Source organism: Pristiophorus japonicus, unplaced genomic scaffold (assembly GCF_044704955.1).
Source record: "Pristiophorus japonicus isolate sPriJap1 unplaced genomic scaffold, sPriJap1.hap1 HAP1_SCAFFOLD_409, whole genome shotgun sequence".
Classification (NCBI taxonomy): domain Eukaryota; kingdom Metazoa; phylum Chordata; class Chondrichthyes; family Pristiophoridae; genus Pristiophorus; species Pristiophorus japonicus.
Window position 1 is genome coordinate 297,657 of NW_027253970.1, and position 20,171 is coordinate 317,827.

General features: G+C 45.4%; 1 protein-coding gene across 1 annotated transcript in view; it reads left to right on the forward strand.

Annotated features, from left to right (window-relative positions):
* eif5b (eukaryotic translation initiation factor 5B) overlaps positions 1-20,171 on the forward strand; it is a 136,411-nt gene that overhangs the window by 81,413 nt on the left and 34,827 nt on the right. Inside the window, exons 17-18 of the mRNA XM_070873051.1 lie at positions 5,576-5,737; positions 7,523-7,654. Of these exons, the coding sequence (XP_070729152.1) occupies positions 5,576-5,737; positions 7,523-7,654 (294 nt within the window). The remainder of the gene's footprint in view (positions 1-5,575; positions 5,738-7,522; positions 7,655-20,171) is intronic.

Below are 20,171 nucleotides of genomic sequence, written 5' to 3' on the forward strand. Positions count from 1 at the left end.
GGTTGTGTGTTCAAGCCCCACTCCAGAGCCTTGAGCACATAATCTGAGCTGGCACTTCAATGTCGTACTGAGGGAGTACTCCACTGTAGGAACTGCCATCGTTTGGATCAAACACTAAATTGCGACCCAACTTGCTACCTTGGGTAGTTGTAAAAGATCACTTGGTGCAATTTGAAGAAAAGCGGGGAAGTTCTCCTGATGTCCTGTCGAACATTTATCTCAACCAACATCACTAAAACTGATTATCTGGTTATTTATTTCATTGCTGTTTATGGGACGTTGCTGCAAGCAGTTTGGCTGAGGTGTTTTCCTACATTACAGTAGCGACTACAATCAGTGGTACTTGATTAGCCATGAAGCACTTTAGGACATCCTTAGATCATGAAAGGCAAAATATAAATACATGTTCTTTATTTTTTTTCTTGTGTGGGGAATTCTTGTGTTTAATCACCAGCAAACACCCGCTATGTGTTATTTCTGCATTTATGAAAAGCTCTACTAAGTTGCTATTTTCAATTATCCAGGTGTTGTATCCAGCAAAAGCTAACCTTCATTGTCTCTCCAGGGCAGTTAGTGAAGATTAATAGTTAAATGGAAACATTCACTGTTGTCCCTGTAAATTTGAAATAAAGTTGACTGATGGGAACTAAATGTTGGAGTGCTCTGTTAAATTATACTTGATCTGAAATCTTAACAAATCATGCAAATAAAACCTGAATATTTTGCGGATCTGTCTTGCAGGTTTTGAGAAATTTGAGCATGGGTAATATGTAGATTCTATTTGCTTACAAATTTGTGTCATGCTTTAGATATTCCCTTGCAAACAGAAGTGCTGGTCACTCTTGTACACAGTCAGAACATCTTGCATTTAGGGGTGTGTCTGTACTGCACACATAGGGCCCAAGTTTCGAGCCGCGCCTAGAACGGCGCAGTCCCAACCTGGACGCCCGTTTTTCGTGCCACAAAGTGCGCCTAAAAAAAACCTCCAGATTCTCCACCTCCCTGCAGGTCCTCTGGTCCTCGGCGCAGCGCAGCACGAGCTGTAGGGGGCGGAGCCAGGTCCCTGCGCCGAAAACAGTGCCGGGACCTCTGCACATGCGTGCTACAGTGGGTGCGCAAGTGCAGTAGCTCCAGGCATCCGAAACTGTGTGGGAGGGGCCTGAAACACGCAGCCCCTAGCCCTGGCCGAATGGCCTCACTGGGGCTGCGTGAATAAGGCTCCTCCCTCGGCCAGCTCCTGCTTTCTCCCGACCCGACTCGACTCCCGGACCCGACACCCGCCACCCCCGCCTCCGGACCCGACACCCGCTCCCCCCCTGCCCCCGGACTGGATCCGACCTGACCTCCCACCCCCCGACCTGACCTCCCTCTCCCCTCTCCCTCCCTCCCCCCGACCCGAACCGACCCAATGCCAACTACCTGTAAATCTGGTGCTGGGGACGGGCCCTGCCCGAAGTCTTGGGCCCGGCCCGTTCAGCTTCCCCCCCCCCCCCCCAATCTCCTTCCCCCCCCCCCCACCCCCAATCTCCTTCTTCCCCCCCCCCACCCCCCAATCTCCTTCCCCCCCCACCCCCCAATCTCCTTCCCCCCCCCCCACCCCCCAATCTCCTTCCCCCCCCCCCACCCCCCAATCTCCTTCCCCCCCCCCACCCCCCAATCTCCTTCCCCCCCCCCCCCACCCCCCAATCTCCTTCCCCCCCCCCCACCCCCCAATCTCCTTCCCCCCCCCCCCACCCCCCAATCTCCTTCCCCCCCCCCACCCCCCAATCTCCTTCCCCCCCCCCACCCCCCAATCTCCTTCTCCCCCCCCCCACCCCCCAATCTCCTTCCCCCCCCCCCACCCCCCAATCTCCCCCCCCCACCCCCCAATCTCCCCCCCCCCCCACCCCCCAATCTCCCCCCCCCCCACCCCCCAATCTCCCCCCCCCCCCACCCCCCAATCTCCTTCTTTCCCCCCACCCCCGATCTCCTTCTCCCCCCACCCCCCGATCTCCTTCTCCCCCCACCCCCCGATCTCCTTCTCCCCCCACCCCCCGATCTCCTTCTCCCCCCACCCCCCGATCTCCTTCTCCCCCCACCCCCCGATCTCCTTCTCCCCCCACCCCCCGATCTCCTTCTCCCCCCACCCCCCGATCTCCTTCTCCCCCCACCCCCCGATCTCCTTCTCCCCCCACCCCCCGATCTCCTTCTCCCCCCACCCCCCGATCTCCTTCTCCCCCCACCCCCCGATCTCCTTCTCCCCCCACCCCCCGATCTCCTTCTCCCCCCACCCCCGATCTCCTTCTCCCCCCACCCCCCGATCTCCTTCTCCCCCCACCCCCCGATCTCCTTCTCCCCCCCCACCCCCCGATCTCCTTCTCCCCCCACCCCCCGATCTCCTTCTCCCCCCACCCCCCGATCTCCTTCTCCCCCCACCCCCCGATCTCCTTCTCCCCCCACCCCCCGATCTCCTTCTCCCCCCACCCCCCGATCTCCTTCTCCCCCCACCCCCCGATCTCCTTCTCCCCCCCACCCCCCGATCTCCTTCTCCCCCCCACCCCCCGATCTCCTTCTCCCCCCACCCCCCGATCTCCTTCTCCCCCCACCCCCCGATCTCCTTCTCCCCCCACCCCCCGATCTCCTTCTCCCCCCACCCCCCGATCTCCTTCTCCCCCCACCCCCCGATCTCCTTCTCCCCCCACCCCCCGATCTCCTTCTCCCCCCACCCCCCGATCTCCTTCTCCCCTATCCCTCCCTGTCAGAAACACAGACACTGACAGACAGAGAATGAGAGACACACTGAGGGGGGCACCCCAGCACGCTGTTGGAGGGCTTCCGCTGCAGTCGGTAAGTAGAAAATGTTTTATTTATTGATTTTTAAAAAATATATATTTCTTATTAATTTTTTTTTGATTGATTTATTGATGTATTTATCATTTATTATTGATGATGGCTCTTTATTTGTAAAACTGAAGTGTTTAATGTTTGTAAACTTCCCTTTAAACACCCCCCTCCCCCATTCCCTATGCCTGATTTGTAACCTACGCCTGATTTTCTAAAGTGTAGACAAGGTTTTTTCGAGCGTACAAAAATCTTCACTTACTCCACTCTAAGTTAGTTTGGAGTAAGTTTTCACTCACGAAACTTTGAAATCAGGCTTAAGTGGCTGGACATGCCCCCTTTTGGAAAAAAAAATTCTGTTCCAAAGTGAAACTGTTCTAACTGACTAGAACTGGAACAAACTAAATGCTGAGAATTCCGATTTCTAAGATACTCCGTTTTATACCAGTTGCTCTGAAAAATTAGGAGCAAATCATGTGGAAACTTGGGGCCATATAGTGAAACCCAGGGATGTAACAATATGGCCTTTTTGTGATCTGAACTGACTATTTGTGTCTTTCACATATTGCTCCCACTTGCATCTCTCTAGTCTTTTTGAAGACAGACTAAGACAACACTCGCTGAGAAGATATAAATTGTTACGCTGCTTTATTTCTTTTGCAGCAAATAAATATACAAGATAGAATTAAATTAGTCCAATCATAACTTCTATCAGTATAACATGTCATTGTATAATAATACAAAATAGCAAAAATGCTACGCTTTCTAATGTCAGTGAGTCATCTTACTTTAAGCAAAATTACTTCTCACTAGCTTATTGAGTCTCGGTAAAAAGAAAGAAAGAGAGACTTACATTTTGTAGCGCCTTTCACGACCACCAGACATCGCAAAGTGCTTTACAACCAATGAAGTACTTTTTTTTGAGTGTTGTCACAGTTGTAACGTGGGAAACGCGGCAGCGAATTGGCACACAGATAATTCCCACGAATAGCATTGTGATGACCAGATAATCTGTTTTTGTTATGTTGATTGAGGGATAAATATTGGGCAGGACACCAGGGATAACTCCCCTGCTCTTCTTCAAAATAGTGCCATAGGATCTTTTATGTCCACCTCAGAGGACACACGTCTCATGCAAAAGACATAAAAGCCTGTCCTATCAGCCTTTTGTTTATAAACATGGTTTTCAATGTGTGCTTCTATCTTCATTTTTATCTCCCTATGTTCATAACTGAGTGGGATGGACCTGTGCTAGACAACCCCTGCCAGATGACCGGGATCAGGGATTTCCCAACACAATGGGTGTGAGATGCTTAGCAATTTTTAAGATGGCAACAAAATGCTTACTATTTTCAGTTTTGAACAAACAACTTGAATTGCTAGCTCATTCGTGTTTTAAGATGGCCACTAGGGTGGCAGCTCCCCAGGGAGCTCCTCTGCTAAAACAACTTTAACCTCATCATCTTCCGTCATCCGATAACTTTTCACCTTCAACCTCCCCTCTCCCACTAGCAATTTAACGACCCTTGGGGTCTTGGTGCTTTAAAAAAAAATGAATAAACTTTGCTTTAAAAAATGTTTAAACATTTTTCCCCAAATCTTTCCTATCGAAAAATGCTTAAAGAAAAAAATCCAAAACAAGATAGTTGCCTAGTTGTGAAGCTGAGTGACTTTTATAAACCAAGTAAACTAATGCCATCTTTTCCTCTCTGGATTGGAACTGTATTTACCATGGTTAACATTAGATAATTCGTGTTCATTTACATCTTGCACCTATTGCTAAGATGAGCCCAATTTATGAGTGGGGAGAATCATATAGGCAGTGTCCTTTTTTTAAAAATTTTTTTTTAAAAATTATTAATTTGATGATTTATTCAGTAAATGCAACTCGAGCTGTGTTACTGAGTCCTACAGATCAGGACAATTATGTTAAGTTGGCTGCAGGTACAACAGTTGTCCTCAGCATCCCTGTTGTTTTTTCCTTTCTTACAATCAGCTAGAGTCGATATCCATTGATATTTGATGGGAAATGTACATGTGTGGACACTGGGGAAAGTTTCTTCTTTTCACTGCCTGTAGTAAGATCATAAAAGTGCCAAGAAAGAAAGTAAACTTGCGTTTATATTGTGCCATATCACATCTTCAGGACATCCTAAAGAATTTCATATCCAGAGTTACTTTCTGAAATGCAATCATTTTGTAGACAACCATGACCACAACCAGCAAATGAAACAAATCTGTTCTTGATGATGATTGAGGGAGGGGCATTGTCAGGAGATTGGAGAGAATTTACTGCTTCTCTTCAAAAGGTGCCACAGAATATTTTATGATCCATCTGAATGGGCAGGCAGGGTCTTGATTTAAATCTCTGCTGAGATGCAATATTTCCTCAGTACTGCATTGAAATGTCATCTGAGGGCATGTGCTGAAGTCCTAAGGTGGGTCTTGAACTTTTGATCATCTTCAGAGATGAGAGTGCTAGCAACTGAGTAAAGTTGATGCATGCCCTTCATTAAGGTGACGACTGTGTCCGGATCATCCTGTTGATTCACATGTCTAAGTAGATACCCAGAGAATGGCAGAGTACCAGAGGACTGCTTATGTTCATAGAACCATATGACATTGTGTGAATGAGCAGTTTCTGCGAAAGGGAACATAAAGGGAAGAAATGACCCAGAGCTGACAGTATGGCAGTAACCACAGAATACATGTATAACAGTAAATTAATGTCTTTTGTCTGGGTATTTATTTTCAGGTCAAAGCACTTCCTGGAATGGGAACGACTATTGATGTGATTCTAATCAATGGTCATATGAAGGAAGGAGATACTATTATTGTCCCTGGAGTTGAAGGTCCTATAGTTACACAGATCAGAGGTCTCCTATTACCACCACCTCTTAAAGAATTGAGAGTAAAGGTATGAAAAATAACATCATGATTTAAAAAATATGTTGATGGTTTTACCTGCTATATTTGTGTGTAGTATTACAGCAAAATGTAGTTCTGTAGCTCTTGTATATTAAAGGCTTTTATGATTTGCATTGTACCACCACAAAGTTATAGCGATGTGTCTCGATCCCAACATCAACTCATTCCTTCAAATTGCCAAATTTCACATTACATCTTTTCAAAATCTGTTGAAATCATTTTCAGCAGAATTTTGGTCTATTTTGGTATTTTTGAGCGAGAAATTGTGGGCTCAATTTTCCACAAGCCCTTTTTCTGGCATATTGCCACTTAATTAGGTAAATAAATGCACCAGGAAAAATCCCTGAAGTTTCCCTGTTTGGCCTCTAATCTGCAGCCGCGCAGCGTGGCAAGTCGCCTCGGGGGGTGGAGCCTGCGGTCTGCGCTGGAAAAAGGTGCCTGGCCTTCTGCGCATGTGAAGAAATGATGTTCTTGACGTCGCTGAAATGGCCACGCATGCGCAGTAGAGCTCCGAGTGAGGTGCCTTCCTGGTCAGCTGCGGTGAGTACCCTCCCACGCCGAGCCTCTCTGGTGCTTTCCCGCCGCTCCGTGGCCCCTGATTTCATGCAGGCCAGTTCGCTCCCTTCACCCCGACCCTCTCCAGTGCCTTCCCACTGCTCTGTGGCCCCCAATTTCATGCAGGCCAGTTCGCTCCCTTCACCCCGACCCTCTCCAGTGCCTTCCCACTGCTCTGTGGCCCCCAATTTCATGCAGGCCAGTTCACTCCCTTCACCCCGAGCCTCTCCAGTGCCTTCTCACCACTGTGCCCCCCGATTTCATACCGGTCCAGGTCCGCTCCGCTTCCCGCCCCTAGCCCAGTCTGAATGGCCTCCAGTGTACTTGCCTGCGCCGATTTCTTTAACTCTCTGCAAGGGTTTTCTCGAGAGGCCACATACACTGGCCGAAGTAGAAGTGGAGTAACTATTAGCTGCCCAAAGTTGCCTAAATGGCCAGAATTGGCATAGGTGGCTGGTAACTCCCCCTTTTGAGAAAAAAAACATAACTAACTGAGTTATGTTGGTGCAAATTGATTGGGGAAGCTGGGGATTTTTAAGTTAGGCCAGAAAAAGCAGCCTACTCCAAAAAAAAAACGGCGCAAATACTGGGGAAAATTGAGCCCTGTATATGTATCTAAATGTGTGCTTCACAATTGACCTTGGTAAGAATGAATTCATATGCTGGCATTTTAGCTCTGAGCATTAGATTATGTTTTTGAGTGCAAGCTCTTTATCTAAGATCATCTGACATAGCGTAGTGTGTTGAAAATATTCAGTAAAATGCTATTACAGGAATATTTGGAGATAATGCCCTAAATCTTGAATATTTGAATATAAGCAATAACCAGATGAGAATTGAAACTAAAATTGAGCTTTCTTGGTTCAACTGAGTTAGCTGACCTCAGCCTGGGTAGTAATAGATCTGCTACAATTAGCCCTGGGTTAGGGAAGGAGAAAATCAGACAGCATTACTGTTCCGAATCACAACTATCTAACAAACCCTTATGGAAGTGCATGTGTGACTTTTTGGTTGATTTGACTGACATTGTTTTTAGGAGGAAACCAACAGAAGAGCTGCGGTTTGAATGTATGGCTAAAAGAAAAATGTTAAGTAATTTGAGCGATTGTCATTGTTCTTCTGGCCCCCCCCCCCCCCCCCCAAAAAAAAACCCCAGAGAATTATTATAATAAACTGTTGGTTTTACAGTAATATTGATGTGTATGAATTTTTTTCTCAGAATCAATACGAGAAACAAAAGGAAGTCTGGGCTGCACAAGGTGTGAAAGTTCTTGCTAAAGATCTGGAGAAATCTCTTGCCGGTTTACCATTACTGATAGCCCACAAGGATGATGAAATTGCAGTTCTAAAGGTTTGAATTTGGTTGTCTGAAAACACTACCAGTACATATTTAAAACTTAATCTGGCAAATTTTGTGATCTGCTGAAATCTCTTGAGAATCTTGCAAATTAATTGTGTGTGTATTTATTTATATATGTGTATATATATATATATATGTGTGAATGTGTGTGTGTGTGTGAGGGATCGATCGTCATCTTAGTTTATCAGCACTCCAATGATAATGTTGATTTCTGGATTCTTTTACCTCAATCTGGTTCAGCAAAATTACTGAAACGAATACCGTTTGTGCTTTAAACAAAGCAAGCTTTTATTTAAAAAGCAAATCCCGATCGGGGACCTTATCAGACAGAAGGAATGCAAGTCTGTTCGAACGCACCCACTTCCTACGGACAAAGTGACGTTACATTGTAAAGGGACGACGGTTATACATTTTCGGCAAAAGATAACAAGATAGGGCTAGAGTGACATCCTAGTTCAGCCTATCTTCTTAGATTCCTCTTTCCCTTTGTCCACTCATAAGCCGACCTAAGTATGGTCTGATTTTAAACAAAGACCTTCTGTTAATGTTTCAGGTTAATAACATGATTTAATAAGACCTTGAGGTTTTTCTGCAAGCTGTGGGTTTTGTTTCAATGTGTTAGTGTTGTAACATTTTGCAGTCTCGAGTCTGAGATGTCATGGCTATTCCTCCATGAATTCTTTGTTAGCTTATACTGTCCCTATACAATTCCCACGTTCTCAACTTCAATGTCTCTAAAAAAAATTTTAACATTCACATTCCCCCCTTTTATCATTCCATGATAACACTTAAGATCATTCTAGGAGTATCGCATTCATCCATTCACACTCTATTTCCTGAATCATGTTGTTAGTGTCGAGTAGTTCTTAAGTTCGTTGGATTATAACTCGGGAGCCCTTGACCACAAGAGGGTTTGCTAACCTTGCCATCATTACTTTACAACAAAGGTTAAGGCAACCAACAATTAGATAGGATCTCCAAGATCCATCTGATAGCCAATCAAACCAGCTAGATCCTTCTGCTGGTGTGGATAACTTCTTCACCTCCCTTCTTATGTGATCAGCGAGATTGGTTATGTTTTCTGAACTATCAGGGTCTGAATGTTGCACTTACATTCCTATCAGGGCACACGTTCCCCCTTTCTCAGCTAACAGGTAATCGAGGGCCATTCGGTTTTGTAATGCTACGGTCCTTATTGCTACCATTTCAGCTGTGATGCCCTCCAGAGCTTCAGCAGTATTGTATTGGCCCCCCTCCTCTCGTGATAGTTTGGCTCTGAATCCATCTGACAGTCTCAGTTAGGGTTAGTGGAACGGGGCGCAAAGGAATTCCCCCTTTGGAATGTATAGGGAATGTGAACACACCCAACATCTGGAAAAGTTCCCATTTTGCGCATAAACATAAGACATGTACAAAAAGGTGTTTACATGGAGCTCTCGTCTCTGTCTCCCCTCCCATGCGCCGAAACTGTCATATATCAACACTATTATACAGACTGTGGCATACAGACACAGTTTCATCTTATGGCTCAGGATTCAGATAAATAGTCCAATTATTTTGCTGATTAAAAGAGTTCAGTTTTCCCGTCTCTCTTCTGAGGTCACCGTCGGTGTAGCTGGCTGTCTATCACTACGGGTAAAAGTTCAAACTGGTCCACGTTCCAATTAGGATGCCAATGGCCTTGTTCAGCTATGGAGAAGAGGAAGTCTGGAACAGAAACAGGAGTTAGAATAACCAGTAAAATAGATTCGTTAGAGGGTGGTGAGCTTACAGTGGTGCAGGTGAACCCAGGCACTTTTCCCCTCAACCTTGGCTGCAGTGGGGGTAGTGAGTAACACCTGAAAAGGCCCCTCCCATTGTGGCTCTAATCCCTTCCGAATCCATACTTCCCTGGTGCCACGAGGGACAATTCGGGTAAAACTGGGAGGTCGAGGTGAGCATCTTGAGCCTGGTTGTGAGCTAGTCGCAGAGCCTGAGTCAGAGAAAGAACATAGGTGGTCATCAGTCAAGCTGAGATACCATATCTAGGAACAATTTCCCTCATTAACACCTTAACAACAGTTTGAGCCTTATTGTCCAGGGTAGGGTAGGCTTCAATCCATCTGCTAAACACATCTACTATTACTAACACATATTTGTAACACTGAACTTTTTGCAACTCAATGTAGTCTAACTGAAATGTCTCAAAGGGACCTTCGGGTAGGGGCGTTTTACCCCAATCACAGGGGACTCCCTTCCCTGGATTATGTTGCTGGCAAACCAGGCAACGACTACTGATGTTCTGGGCGAGCGCCTGGAGTCTAGGATGCCACCAAGTAGCCAAAAGTGTGTCACTCGTGGTCCTTGCTCCACAATGAGTAGCAAAATGCATACATTCAATAACCCATAGAGCCAACTCGTCAGACATGCAAGTCTGTTCCGCGGGAGTGGTCCAGAGTTTAGAAACATTGTCATAAGTACATCCATAATATTTCCACAACAGTTTATCTTTTTCAGGAGCATCCTCCTGTGCTTTAATAACATCTTGGATGGTTGGCATTGGTTTTTCCGAGGCTAACTTATCCTTCGCAGGATTTTTAGTCTGACTCATCATTTTGGGCACTATCATCTGTTGGGCACGAGAGGCCTGTTTAGCCTCTTTGTCAGCACAGTGGTTCCCTATATCAACCGGGAATTTTCCGGTGGTGTGGGCGGTACATTTAACAACAGCAATGTGCTTGGGGAGCATGAGGGCTTGCAACAAATCAGATACTAGTTGCTTATGGGATATCTCATTCCCCTGAGAGGTTAGGAATCCCCTATTTTTCCATAATTGTCTGAAATCATGGGCCACCCCAAAGGCATACCTAGAGTCGGTATAGATATTGACTTTGAGATCTTTGGCCAAGATACAGGCTTGGGTGAGGGCGAATAGTTCAGCTTGTTGGGCAGCATAGGCGGTTTCAAAAGCGGCAGATTCCAAGACCTGATTCTCCTGGTTTACTATGGCGTATCCTGAGATTCGTGTACCTTCTGGATTAATAGAAGAACTTCCGTCAACATCTTCCCTGACTGAAGTGGCCTCTTGAATTAAAGATAAACAATCATGACTGGGTTCTTCCTCATCTTGGGGCGGCTCAGTAAGAAAATAGGCCGGATTAATTGTAGTACAGTGCCGAAAGGTCAGCTTAGGATTGTTTAGTAAGTAGATCTCATATCTGCTTTGCCTGGCCATGGTAAGGTGTTGAGTCTGCAGTTGGCCCAGGAGGGCAGCTACGGAGTGAGATGTGTTAAGACAATGGTAGCACAGTCTTTCAGAATTGTACAATAAAGTTGAAAGGGCCGGTCATAGAGGGGCCGGCCCAAAGCCGGAGCTTGCAGCAGGGCTGTCTTTAGTTCCTTAAAGGCTTGGACGTCTGCGGTTTCTATTTCAAAGCTGCCTTACTTATTTGTATACGGGGTGAGGTGCTTAGTCATCAGGGCAACATTAGGGATCCAGGATCTGCAGTAATTGATCATCCCCAACCACTGTCGCATTTGTTTAGCCGTGCTAGGGACTGGAAACTGGCAAATTGGTTCGACTCGGCTAGCCTCCAGAGCTCGGTGGATGCTCAAAATAACATTTCTGAGGTCATAAAACATACAAATTAAATAAGCTACACCAAAATTAGTAAATGTAGCTACATAACGTTCTCTTATGTTTGAAATCTCTGCAACATTTCCTCCACAGCGTGTGTGCTTGCTTTCTATTTTTTTTATTCTGTTTCTTCAAAGTAAAACTTTCCCCAGGTAGATCATTCTGATTGGAAATCGCTGCTTCACTAGTTAACTGCTTCCCTGTATATAGAAACAAGCTGTGTTTAGTTTATTTTCATTGGTCTTGCCTATGGGTTCTTGAGCATTATGGCCCCAAGTTTCCACACGTGGCAAAACAGGCGCCCCTCCGAGCTGAGCGCCCGTTTTTCGCGCAGAAAACGGCGCCTGAAAAAAAACGCGCTATTCTTGAGCGCTTTGCAGCTCGATGTCAGCTTGGCGCGGCGCCCAGGGGGCAGAGCCTACCACTCACGCCGATTTTGTAAGTAGGAGGGGGCGGATACCATTTAAATGAGTTTTTTTCATGCCGGCAACCCTGCGCGTTCGCGTTGGAGCGTACGCGCACGCGCAGTGTGAAGGAAACATTGGCACTCGGCCATTTTTGTAGTTCTTTGTAGCTGTTCAATTTTTAACATTTTTTAATAAAACCACATTGCCCTTCCATGATCAGCACAGACGCTTCTTGCAGCAGTGAGAAGGCTGCAGGAAGCCTCAGAAGTTGAGGCAGCCGTTTCCCGACGGACCCGACCAAAGGCAGGGGGGCCTCACCCCCCCCCCCCGCCCCCTGCCGTCGCGAATGGCTGCCTCAACTTCTGAGGCTTCCTGCAGCCTTCTCACTGCCTCCCCCCGCTGCCGTCGGTCGGGCCCTCACTGCCTCCTCCCCCCCCTCCTGCCGTCGGGAACGGCTGCCTCCTCACTGCCTCTCCCCCCGCTGCCGTCGGGAATGGCTGCCTCAACTTGTGAGGCTTCCTGCAGCCTTCTCCCTGCCTGAAGCACTTTCACACAGGTAGGAACATGGTTTATTTAATCTTTTCTTTGCTTATAAATTTTTATTCAGGTTGGAATTATTTGTATAAGTATAACTAAGGATTTATTGTAGAATGTAATGACTTCCCTTCCCCCCCCCCCCCCCCCCCACCTTGTTCCGGACGCCTAATTTGTAACCTGCGCCTGATTTTTTAATGTGTAGACAAGGTTTTTTCAGGCCTACAAAAATCTTCACTTGCTCCATTCTAAGTTAGTTTGGAGTACGTTTTCACTGTGGAAACTTTCAAATCAGGCATCAGTGGCTGGACACGCCCCCTTTTGAAAAGAAAATTCTGTTCCAAAGTGAAACTGTTCTACATGACTAGAACTGCAGAAAACTTAAATATGGAGAATTGCGATTTCTAAGATACTCCGTTCTCCACCAGTTGCTCCTAAAAATCAGGAGCAAATCATGTGGAAACTTGGGACCTATGTGTGGTAATTACTGGACATAGTGCTGAACAAGATGTGTGATTGCACTAATTGAGCTGCAAGTTAAAATAAAATTTTCTTGTGAATTATGTGCTCATTTTGAAATTAAAAGCTTCCTGAAGGAAAATCATAACCAGCCCCCACTTCATAATGTCCAGTGGTTTTAATTTTAGAATTCTTTATCCTGCTCCCCAACATCTGAGGGTCATCTTGTGAGCACTTTGTTCGGCATTGAAGCTGGTATATAATGAGGAATAAACATGCATAACCATTGTGGTACAAGTTGCAGGAGAGCTGGATACAATAAATAAGAGATGGATTCTGGGGAGGTCCCAGTGGATTGGAAAACCACAAATGTAACGCCCCTATTTTAAAAAGGAGGCAGAAAGAAAGCAGATAACTCTTGACCAGTTAGCTTAACATTTGCTGTTGGGAAAATGCTGGAGTCCATTATTAAGGAAGCAATAGCGGGACATTTGGAAAAGCATAATTCAATCAAGCAAAGTCAGCATGGTTTTATGAAAGGGAAATCTTCTTTAATAAATTTGCTGGAGTTCTTTGAGGATGTAATGAGTAGGGTAGATAAGGGGGAACCAGTGAATGTGTATTTGGATTTCCAGAAGGCATTTGATAAGGTGCCACATAAAAGGTTACTGCACAAGATAAAAGTTCACAGGGTTGGGAGTAATATATGAGCATGGATAGAGGATTGGCTAACAGAAAACAGAGGGTCAAGATAAATGAATCATTTTCCGGTTGGCAAACAGTAACTAGTGAGGTGCCGCAATCTATATTAATAAGAACGTAAGAAATGGGAACAGGAGTAGGCCATATGGCCCCTTGAACCTGCTCCGCCATTCAATAAGATCATGAACTCAGCTCCACCTCCCTGCTCGCTCCCCATAACCCTTTATCCCCTTATCGTTTAAGAAACTGTCTATTTCTGTCTTAAATTTATTCAATGTCCCAGCTTCCACAGCTCTGAGGCAGTGAATTCCACAGAATTACAACCCACTGAAATTTCTCCTCATCTCAGTTTTAAATGGCGGCCCCTTATTCTAAGATCGTGCCCTCTAGTTCTAGTCTGCCCCATCAGTGAAACATCCTCTCTGCATCCACCTTGTCAAGCCCCCTCATAATCTTATACGTTTCAATAAGATCACCTCTCATTCTTCTGAATTCCAATGAGTAGAGGCCCAACCTACTCAACCTTTCCTCATAAGTCAACCCCCTCATCTCCGGAATCAACTTAGTGAACCTTCTCTGAATTGCCTCCAAAGCAAGTATATCCTTTCGTAAATATGGAAATCAAAACTACATGCAGTATTCCAGGTGTGGCCTCACCAATACCCTGTATAGCTGTAGCACTTGGATGACGGGACCGAGTGTAATGTAGCTAAGTTTGCTGATGATTCAAAGATGGGTGGGAAAGCAAATTGTGAGGAGGACACACAAAATCTGCATAGGAATATAGATAGGCTAAGTGAGTGGGCAAAAATTTGGCAGATAGAGTACAATGTGGGTAAATGTGAGGTTATCCACTTTGGCAGAACAAATAGAAAAGCAAATTATAATTTAAATGGAGAAAAATTGCAAAGTGCTGCAGTACAGAGGGACCTAGGTGACCTTGTGCATGAAACACAAAAAGTTAGTATGCAGGAACAGCAAATAATCAGGAACGCAAATGGAATGTTGGCCTTTATTTCAAGGGGAATAGAGTATAAAAGCAGAGAAGTCCTGCTACAACTGTACAGGGTATTGGTGAGGCCACACCTGGAGTACTGCATCCAGTTTTGGTCTCCTTATTTAAGGAAGGATATACTTGCATTGGAGGCTGTTCAGAGAAGGTTCAGTAGGTTGATTCTGGAGATGATACTAGGGGGATCAAGGGGTATGGCGAGAAAGCAGGAATGGGGTACTGAAGTTTCATGTTCAGCCATGAACTCATTGAATGGCAGTGCAGCCTCGAAGGGCCAAATGGCCTACTCCTGCACCTATTTTCTATGTTTCTATGAGGGGGTTGACTTATGAAGATACATTGAGTAGGTAGGGCATTTGCTCATTGGGATTCAGAAGAATGAGAGGTGATCTTATCGAAACTTATAAGATAATGAGGGGGCTCGACATGGTGGATGCAGAGAAGATATTTCCACTCACAGGGAAACTAAAACTAGTGGACATAGTCTCAGAATAAACGGCTGCCCATTTAAAACTGAGATGATGAGGAATTTCTTCTCTGAGGGTTGTAAATCTTGGAATTCTCTGCCCTAGAGAGCTGTGGAGGCTGGGCCATTGAATATATTTAAGGCAGAGATAGACAGATTTTTGAGCGATAACGGAGTAAAGGGTTATGGGGAGCGGGTAGGGAAGTGGGGCTGAATCCATGATCAGATCGGCCATGATCTTCTTAAATGGTGGAGCAGGCTTGATGGGTCAAATGGCCTACTCCTGCTCCTATTTCTTATGTTCTTATCAGATAGTGCATTTGGAAAGATCCATATTTTCTTAACTTTTTTTAGCTGCCTGCTTTTCTTTAAATCTATAAAATATCTTTAAAAGTCTCATTACACATTCAATTTTCGCCATCATTGGGTACCATTTTTTTGGCACCCGCCGATTTTTTTTTTTGGGGGGCGTAATGGGTCAGTTTAAATTTTCCCCAAAGCTTTGGCGCCAGCACCGACCATCGGCGCCAGTGTTTTTGGCACCAGGTATTTTGGCATTGGTCTACGTTGTAAAGGGATTCTGTGCTGTTTCTGGCCATTTAGGCCATTTTCCCCAGCACCGATATTTTTCAAAACAGCGCAGAGACACCTTAGACTCCGTTTTAAAAAATCGGCGCTGGCCCACTGCAATCCATGGCCGAAGGTCCTCCACGCCAGACTAAACAACAAGCTCCAGGCACGTTGAAAAATAACTTGGACGAGCCCATGATTTTACAGACTGATGGGGCCAATTTTCAACTTTGCCCCAAAATGATCACCTGGCCGAGCAGATCACAGCTTTTGGAACCTGCCCGTTTCATTTATTATAAAATATGAAGTTTAAAAAAAATAGCATGTTTCACTAGATTAACTTTTACATATTTCAATACCTTTATTAAAATGTTTATATACAGGCGTAACAATAGTGCTTGTAGTTTTAAGTTCATTAGATCATTTTCTGAACTTTCCCCAGTTTAGTTACAACACAGAAGGAGGCCATTTGGCCTGTCGAATCTGTGGCATAATTTAGAAAGATTTTCTAGTGCTGGAGTTAAATGAATGTACAGGATTCTGGTTAAATGTAAAAAATAAATGTTTATTAAACATTTGTACAGTACAGTTGTACTTAACTTTTAACTTTAATAACCTTAATAAATTTTGTATCAAACTTTTCAATGAAGAAACAAACAAACAAACAAGCCATCGCTCCTCCTCCTTAGCGCTGTGCGCCACTCCTGCCCCTGTTGCTGCCTCTACCCCTACCCCGTTGTTCCAGACCTCTGCTTCCTCGCCCCCCCCCCCCCCCAATCCCAAGATTTTTCTGTTTTCTTTCCGACGGCATGTTTGTTGTTGCTGGATTCTGAGGGGGAGAGAGCGAGCAGACATCATTGTGGAAGGCCCGGGTTCCTCTTCAGACGCTTCTTCATCCTGTGGATCAACCCTGACTTTGGTCTGGGGGCTAGAATGTTAGTGGCAGCAATGACAGCCTGGGTGTGCCCCCTTATTGCTGCTACCTCTGATATCCCCTCCCTCACTGTCCCGTCAGTGTTGCTACCTCTAATGACAATCCTGCAATTTCTCCCCTCACCTCACCCATTCCTCCAGCCAGTGTTGCGACTTCAGGGAGGGATTCAAATTCCTGGGACATTGGAACCGGTTCTGGGGGAGGTGGGACCAGTACACCGGACGGTCTGCACCTGAGCAGGGACCGGAACCAATGTCCTAGGGGGAGTGTTTACTAAGTGCTGTTGGGGAGTGGTTAAACTAATATGGCAGAGGGATAGGAACCTATGCAGGGAGACAGAGGGAAGTAGAATGGGGGCAGAAGCAAAAGATAGAAAGAAGAAAAGTAAAAGTGGAGGGCAGAGAAACCCAAGACAAAAAGCAAAAAGGGCCACATTACAGCAAAATCCTAAAGGGGCAAAGGGTGATAAAAAGACAAGCCTGAAGGCTCTGTGCCTCAATGCGAGGAGTATTCGGAATAAGGTGGATGAATTAACTGCGCAGATAGCAGTTAACGGATATGATGGCATCACGGAGACATGGCTCTAGGGTGATCAAGGCTGGGAACTCAACATCCAGGGGTATTCAACATTTAGAAAGAATAGACAGAAAGGAAAAGGAGGTGGGGCGGCGTTGCTGGTTAAAGAGGAAATTAATGCAATAGAAAGGAAGGACATTAGACTGGATGATATGGAATCTGTATGGGTGGAGCTGCAGAATACCAAAGGGCAGAAAACGCTAGTGGGATTTGTGTACAGACCACCAAACAGTAATGAGGATGGGGACAGCATCAAACAAGAAATTAGGAATACGTGCAATAAAAGTTATCATGGGCGACTTGAATCTACATATTGACTGGGCTAACCAAACTGGTAGCAATGCAGTGGAGGAGCATTTCCTGGAGTGTATTTGGGATGGTTTTCTAGACCAATATGTCGAGGAACCAGCTAGAGGGCTGACCATCCTGGACTGGGTGATGTGTAATGAGAAAGGACTAATTAACAATTTTGTTGTGTGAGGCTCCTTGGGGAAGAGTGACCATAATATGGTAAAATTCTTTATTAAGATGGAGAGTGACACAGTTAATTCAGAGACTAGGGCCCTGAACTTGGGGAAAGGTAACTTCGATGGTAAGAGACGTGACTTGACTAGAATAGACTGGCGAGTGATACTTAAAGGGTTGACGGTGGATAGGCAATAGCAAACATTTAAAGATCACATGGATGAACTTCAACAATTGTACATCTCTGTCTGGAGTAAAAATAAAACAGGGAAGGTGGCTCAACCATGGTTAACGATGGAAATTAAGGATAGTGTTAAATCCAAGGAAGATATCAATTGGTCAGAAAAAGCAGAAAACCTGAGGACTGGGAGAATTTTGTAATACAGCAGAGGAGGACAAAGGGTTTAATTAGGAGGGGGAAAATAGAGTTTGAGAGGAAGCTTGCTGGGAACATAAAAACTGACTTCAAAAGCTTCTATAGATATGTGAAGAGAAAAAGATTAGTGAAAACAAACATAGATCCCTTGCAGTCAGATTCAGGTGAATTTATAATGGGGAACAAAGAAATGGCGGACCCAGTTAAACAAATACTTTGGTTCACGAAGGATGACACAAATAACCTTCCAGAAATACTAGGGGACCGAGGGTCTAGTGAGAAGAAGGAACTGAAGGATATCCTTATAAAGTGGGAAATTGTGTTAGGGAAATTGATGGGCTTGAAGGCCGATAAATCCCCCGGGCCTGATAGTCTGCATCCCAGAGTACTTAAGGAAGTGGCCATAGAAATAGTGGATGCATTGGTGATCATTTTCCAACAGTCTATTGACTGTGGATCAGTTCCTATGGACTGGAGGGTAGCTCATGTAACGCAACTGTTTAAAAAAGAAGGGAGAGAGAAAGCGGGTAATTATAGACCGGTTAGCCTGACATTAGTAAGTGGGAAAATGTTGGAATCGATTATTAAAGATGAAATAGCAGCGCATTTGGAAAGCAGTGACAGGATCGGTCCAAGTCAGCATGGATTTATGAAAGGGAAATCATGCTTGACAAATCTTCTAGAATTTTTTGAGGATGTAACTAGTAGAGTGGACAAGGGAGAACCAGTGGATGTGGTGTATTTGGACTTTCAAAAGTCTTTTGACACGGTCCCACACAAGAGATTGGTGTGCAAAATCAAAGCACATGGTATTGGGGGTAATGTACTGACGTGGATAGAGAACTGGTTGGCAGACAGGAAGCAGAGAGTCGGGCTAAACGGGTCCTTTTCAGAATGGCAGGCAGTGACGAGTGGAGTACCGTAGGGCTCAGTGCTGGGACCCAAGCTCTTTACAATATATATTAATGATTTCTCTGAAGGAATGGTGTGTAATATCTCCAAGTTTGCAGATGACACTAAACTGGGTGGCGGTGAGAGCTCTGAGGAGGATGCTAAAAGGCTGCAGGGTGACTTGGACAGGTTAGGTGAGTGGGCAAATGCATGGCAGATGCAGTATAATGTGGATAAATGTGAGGTTATCCACTTTGATGGCAAAAACACAAAGGCAGAATATTATCTGAATGGTGACAGATTAGGAAAAGGGGAGGTGCAACGAGATCTGGGTGTCATGGTTCATCAGTCATTGAAAGTTGGCATGCAGGTACAGCAGGTGGTGAAGAAGGCAAATGGTATGTTGGCCTTCATAGCTAGGGTATTTGAGTATAGGAGCAGGGAGTTCTTACTGCAGTTGTACAGGGCCTTGGTGAGGCCTCTCTGAAATATTGTGTTCAGTTTTGGTCTCCTAATCTGAGGAAGGATGTTCTTGCTATTGAGGGAGTGCAGCGAAGGTTCACCAGACTGATTCCCGGGATGGCGGGACTGACATATGAGGAGAGACTGGATTAACTGGGCCTTTAAACGCTGGAGTTTAGAAGGATGAGAGGGGATCTCATAGAAACTTACAAGATTCGATGCGGGAAGAATGTTCCCGATGATGGGGAAGTCTAGAACCGGGGACACAATCTTAGGATAAGGGTAGGCCATTTAGGACTGAGATGAGGAGATACTTCTTCACTGAGTTGTTAACCTGTGGAATTCCCTACTGCAGAGAGTTGTTGATGCCAGTTAATTAGATATATTCAAGAGGGAGTTAGTTATGGCCCTTACGGCTAAAGGAATCAAAGGGTATGGAGAGAAAGCAGGAAAGGGGGTACTGAAGGAATGATCAGCCATGATCTTATTGAATGGTGGTGCAGGCTGAAAGGCCAAATGGCCTACTATTTTCTATGTTTCAAGTGTCTGTCCCACTAATTCTACCCTCACCCCACCCAAGGTTTCCAGGAGCGATCTCGTTAGCTGGATGCTCTCCCCACTCATCCCAACGAGCTGTCCTATGTTCCCTGCATTCTGTTTTTCAGGTTCAGCTCTCCCTCCCACCCTCCCCTGCCGTCTCTCAGGTGTGGCTTGCTGTGACACACTGGGACCCGCAGCCTCAGACGGTACACCTTGAAATGTCGCGTTGGTTGATTCGCTCTGGAAAGGGCTTGGAATCTTCAAGGGGTTCACCATCTACAATTCCAGTGTAACCATCTCTGTATCGGAGTCTTCCTGCTGCCCTTATTCTCCTGATGTAGATGAACAATATCTGGACTGACTGCTTCCTGATCATGCTCTTCTTCTACTTCAGGTGCATCTTCCGTCTCTTCCTGATGCACAACATCTGTAAAACATAACAGAGATGCTTGGTTAGTAGTAGGGGAGGAAGCGTAGCCAGCGCATGCAGTACTTAAC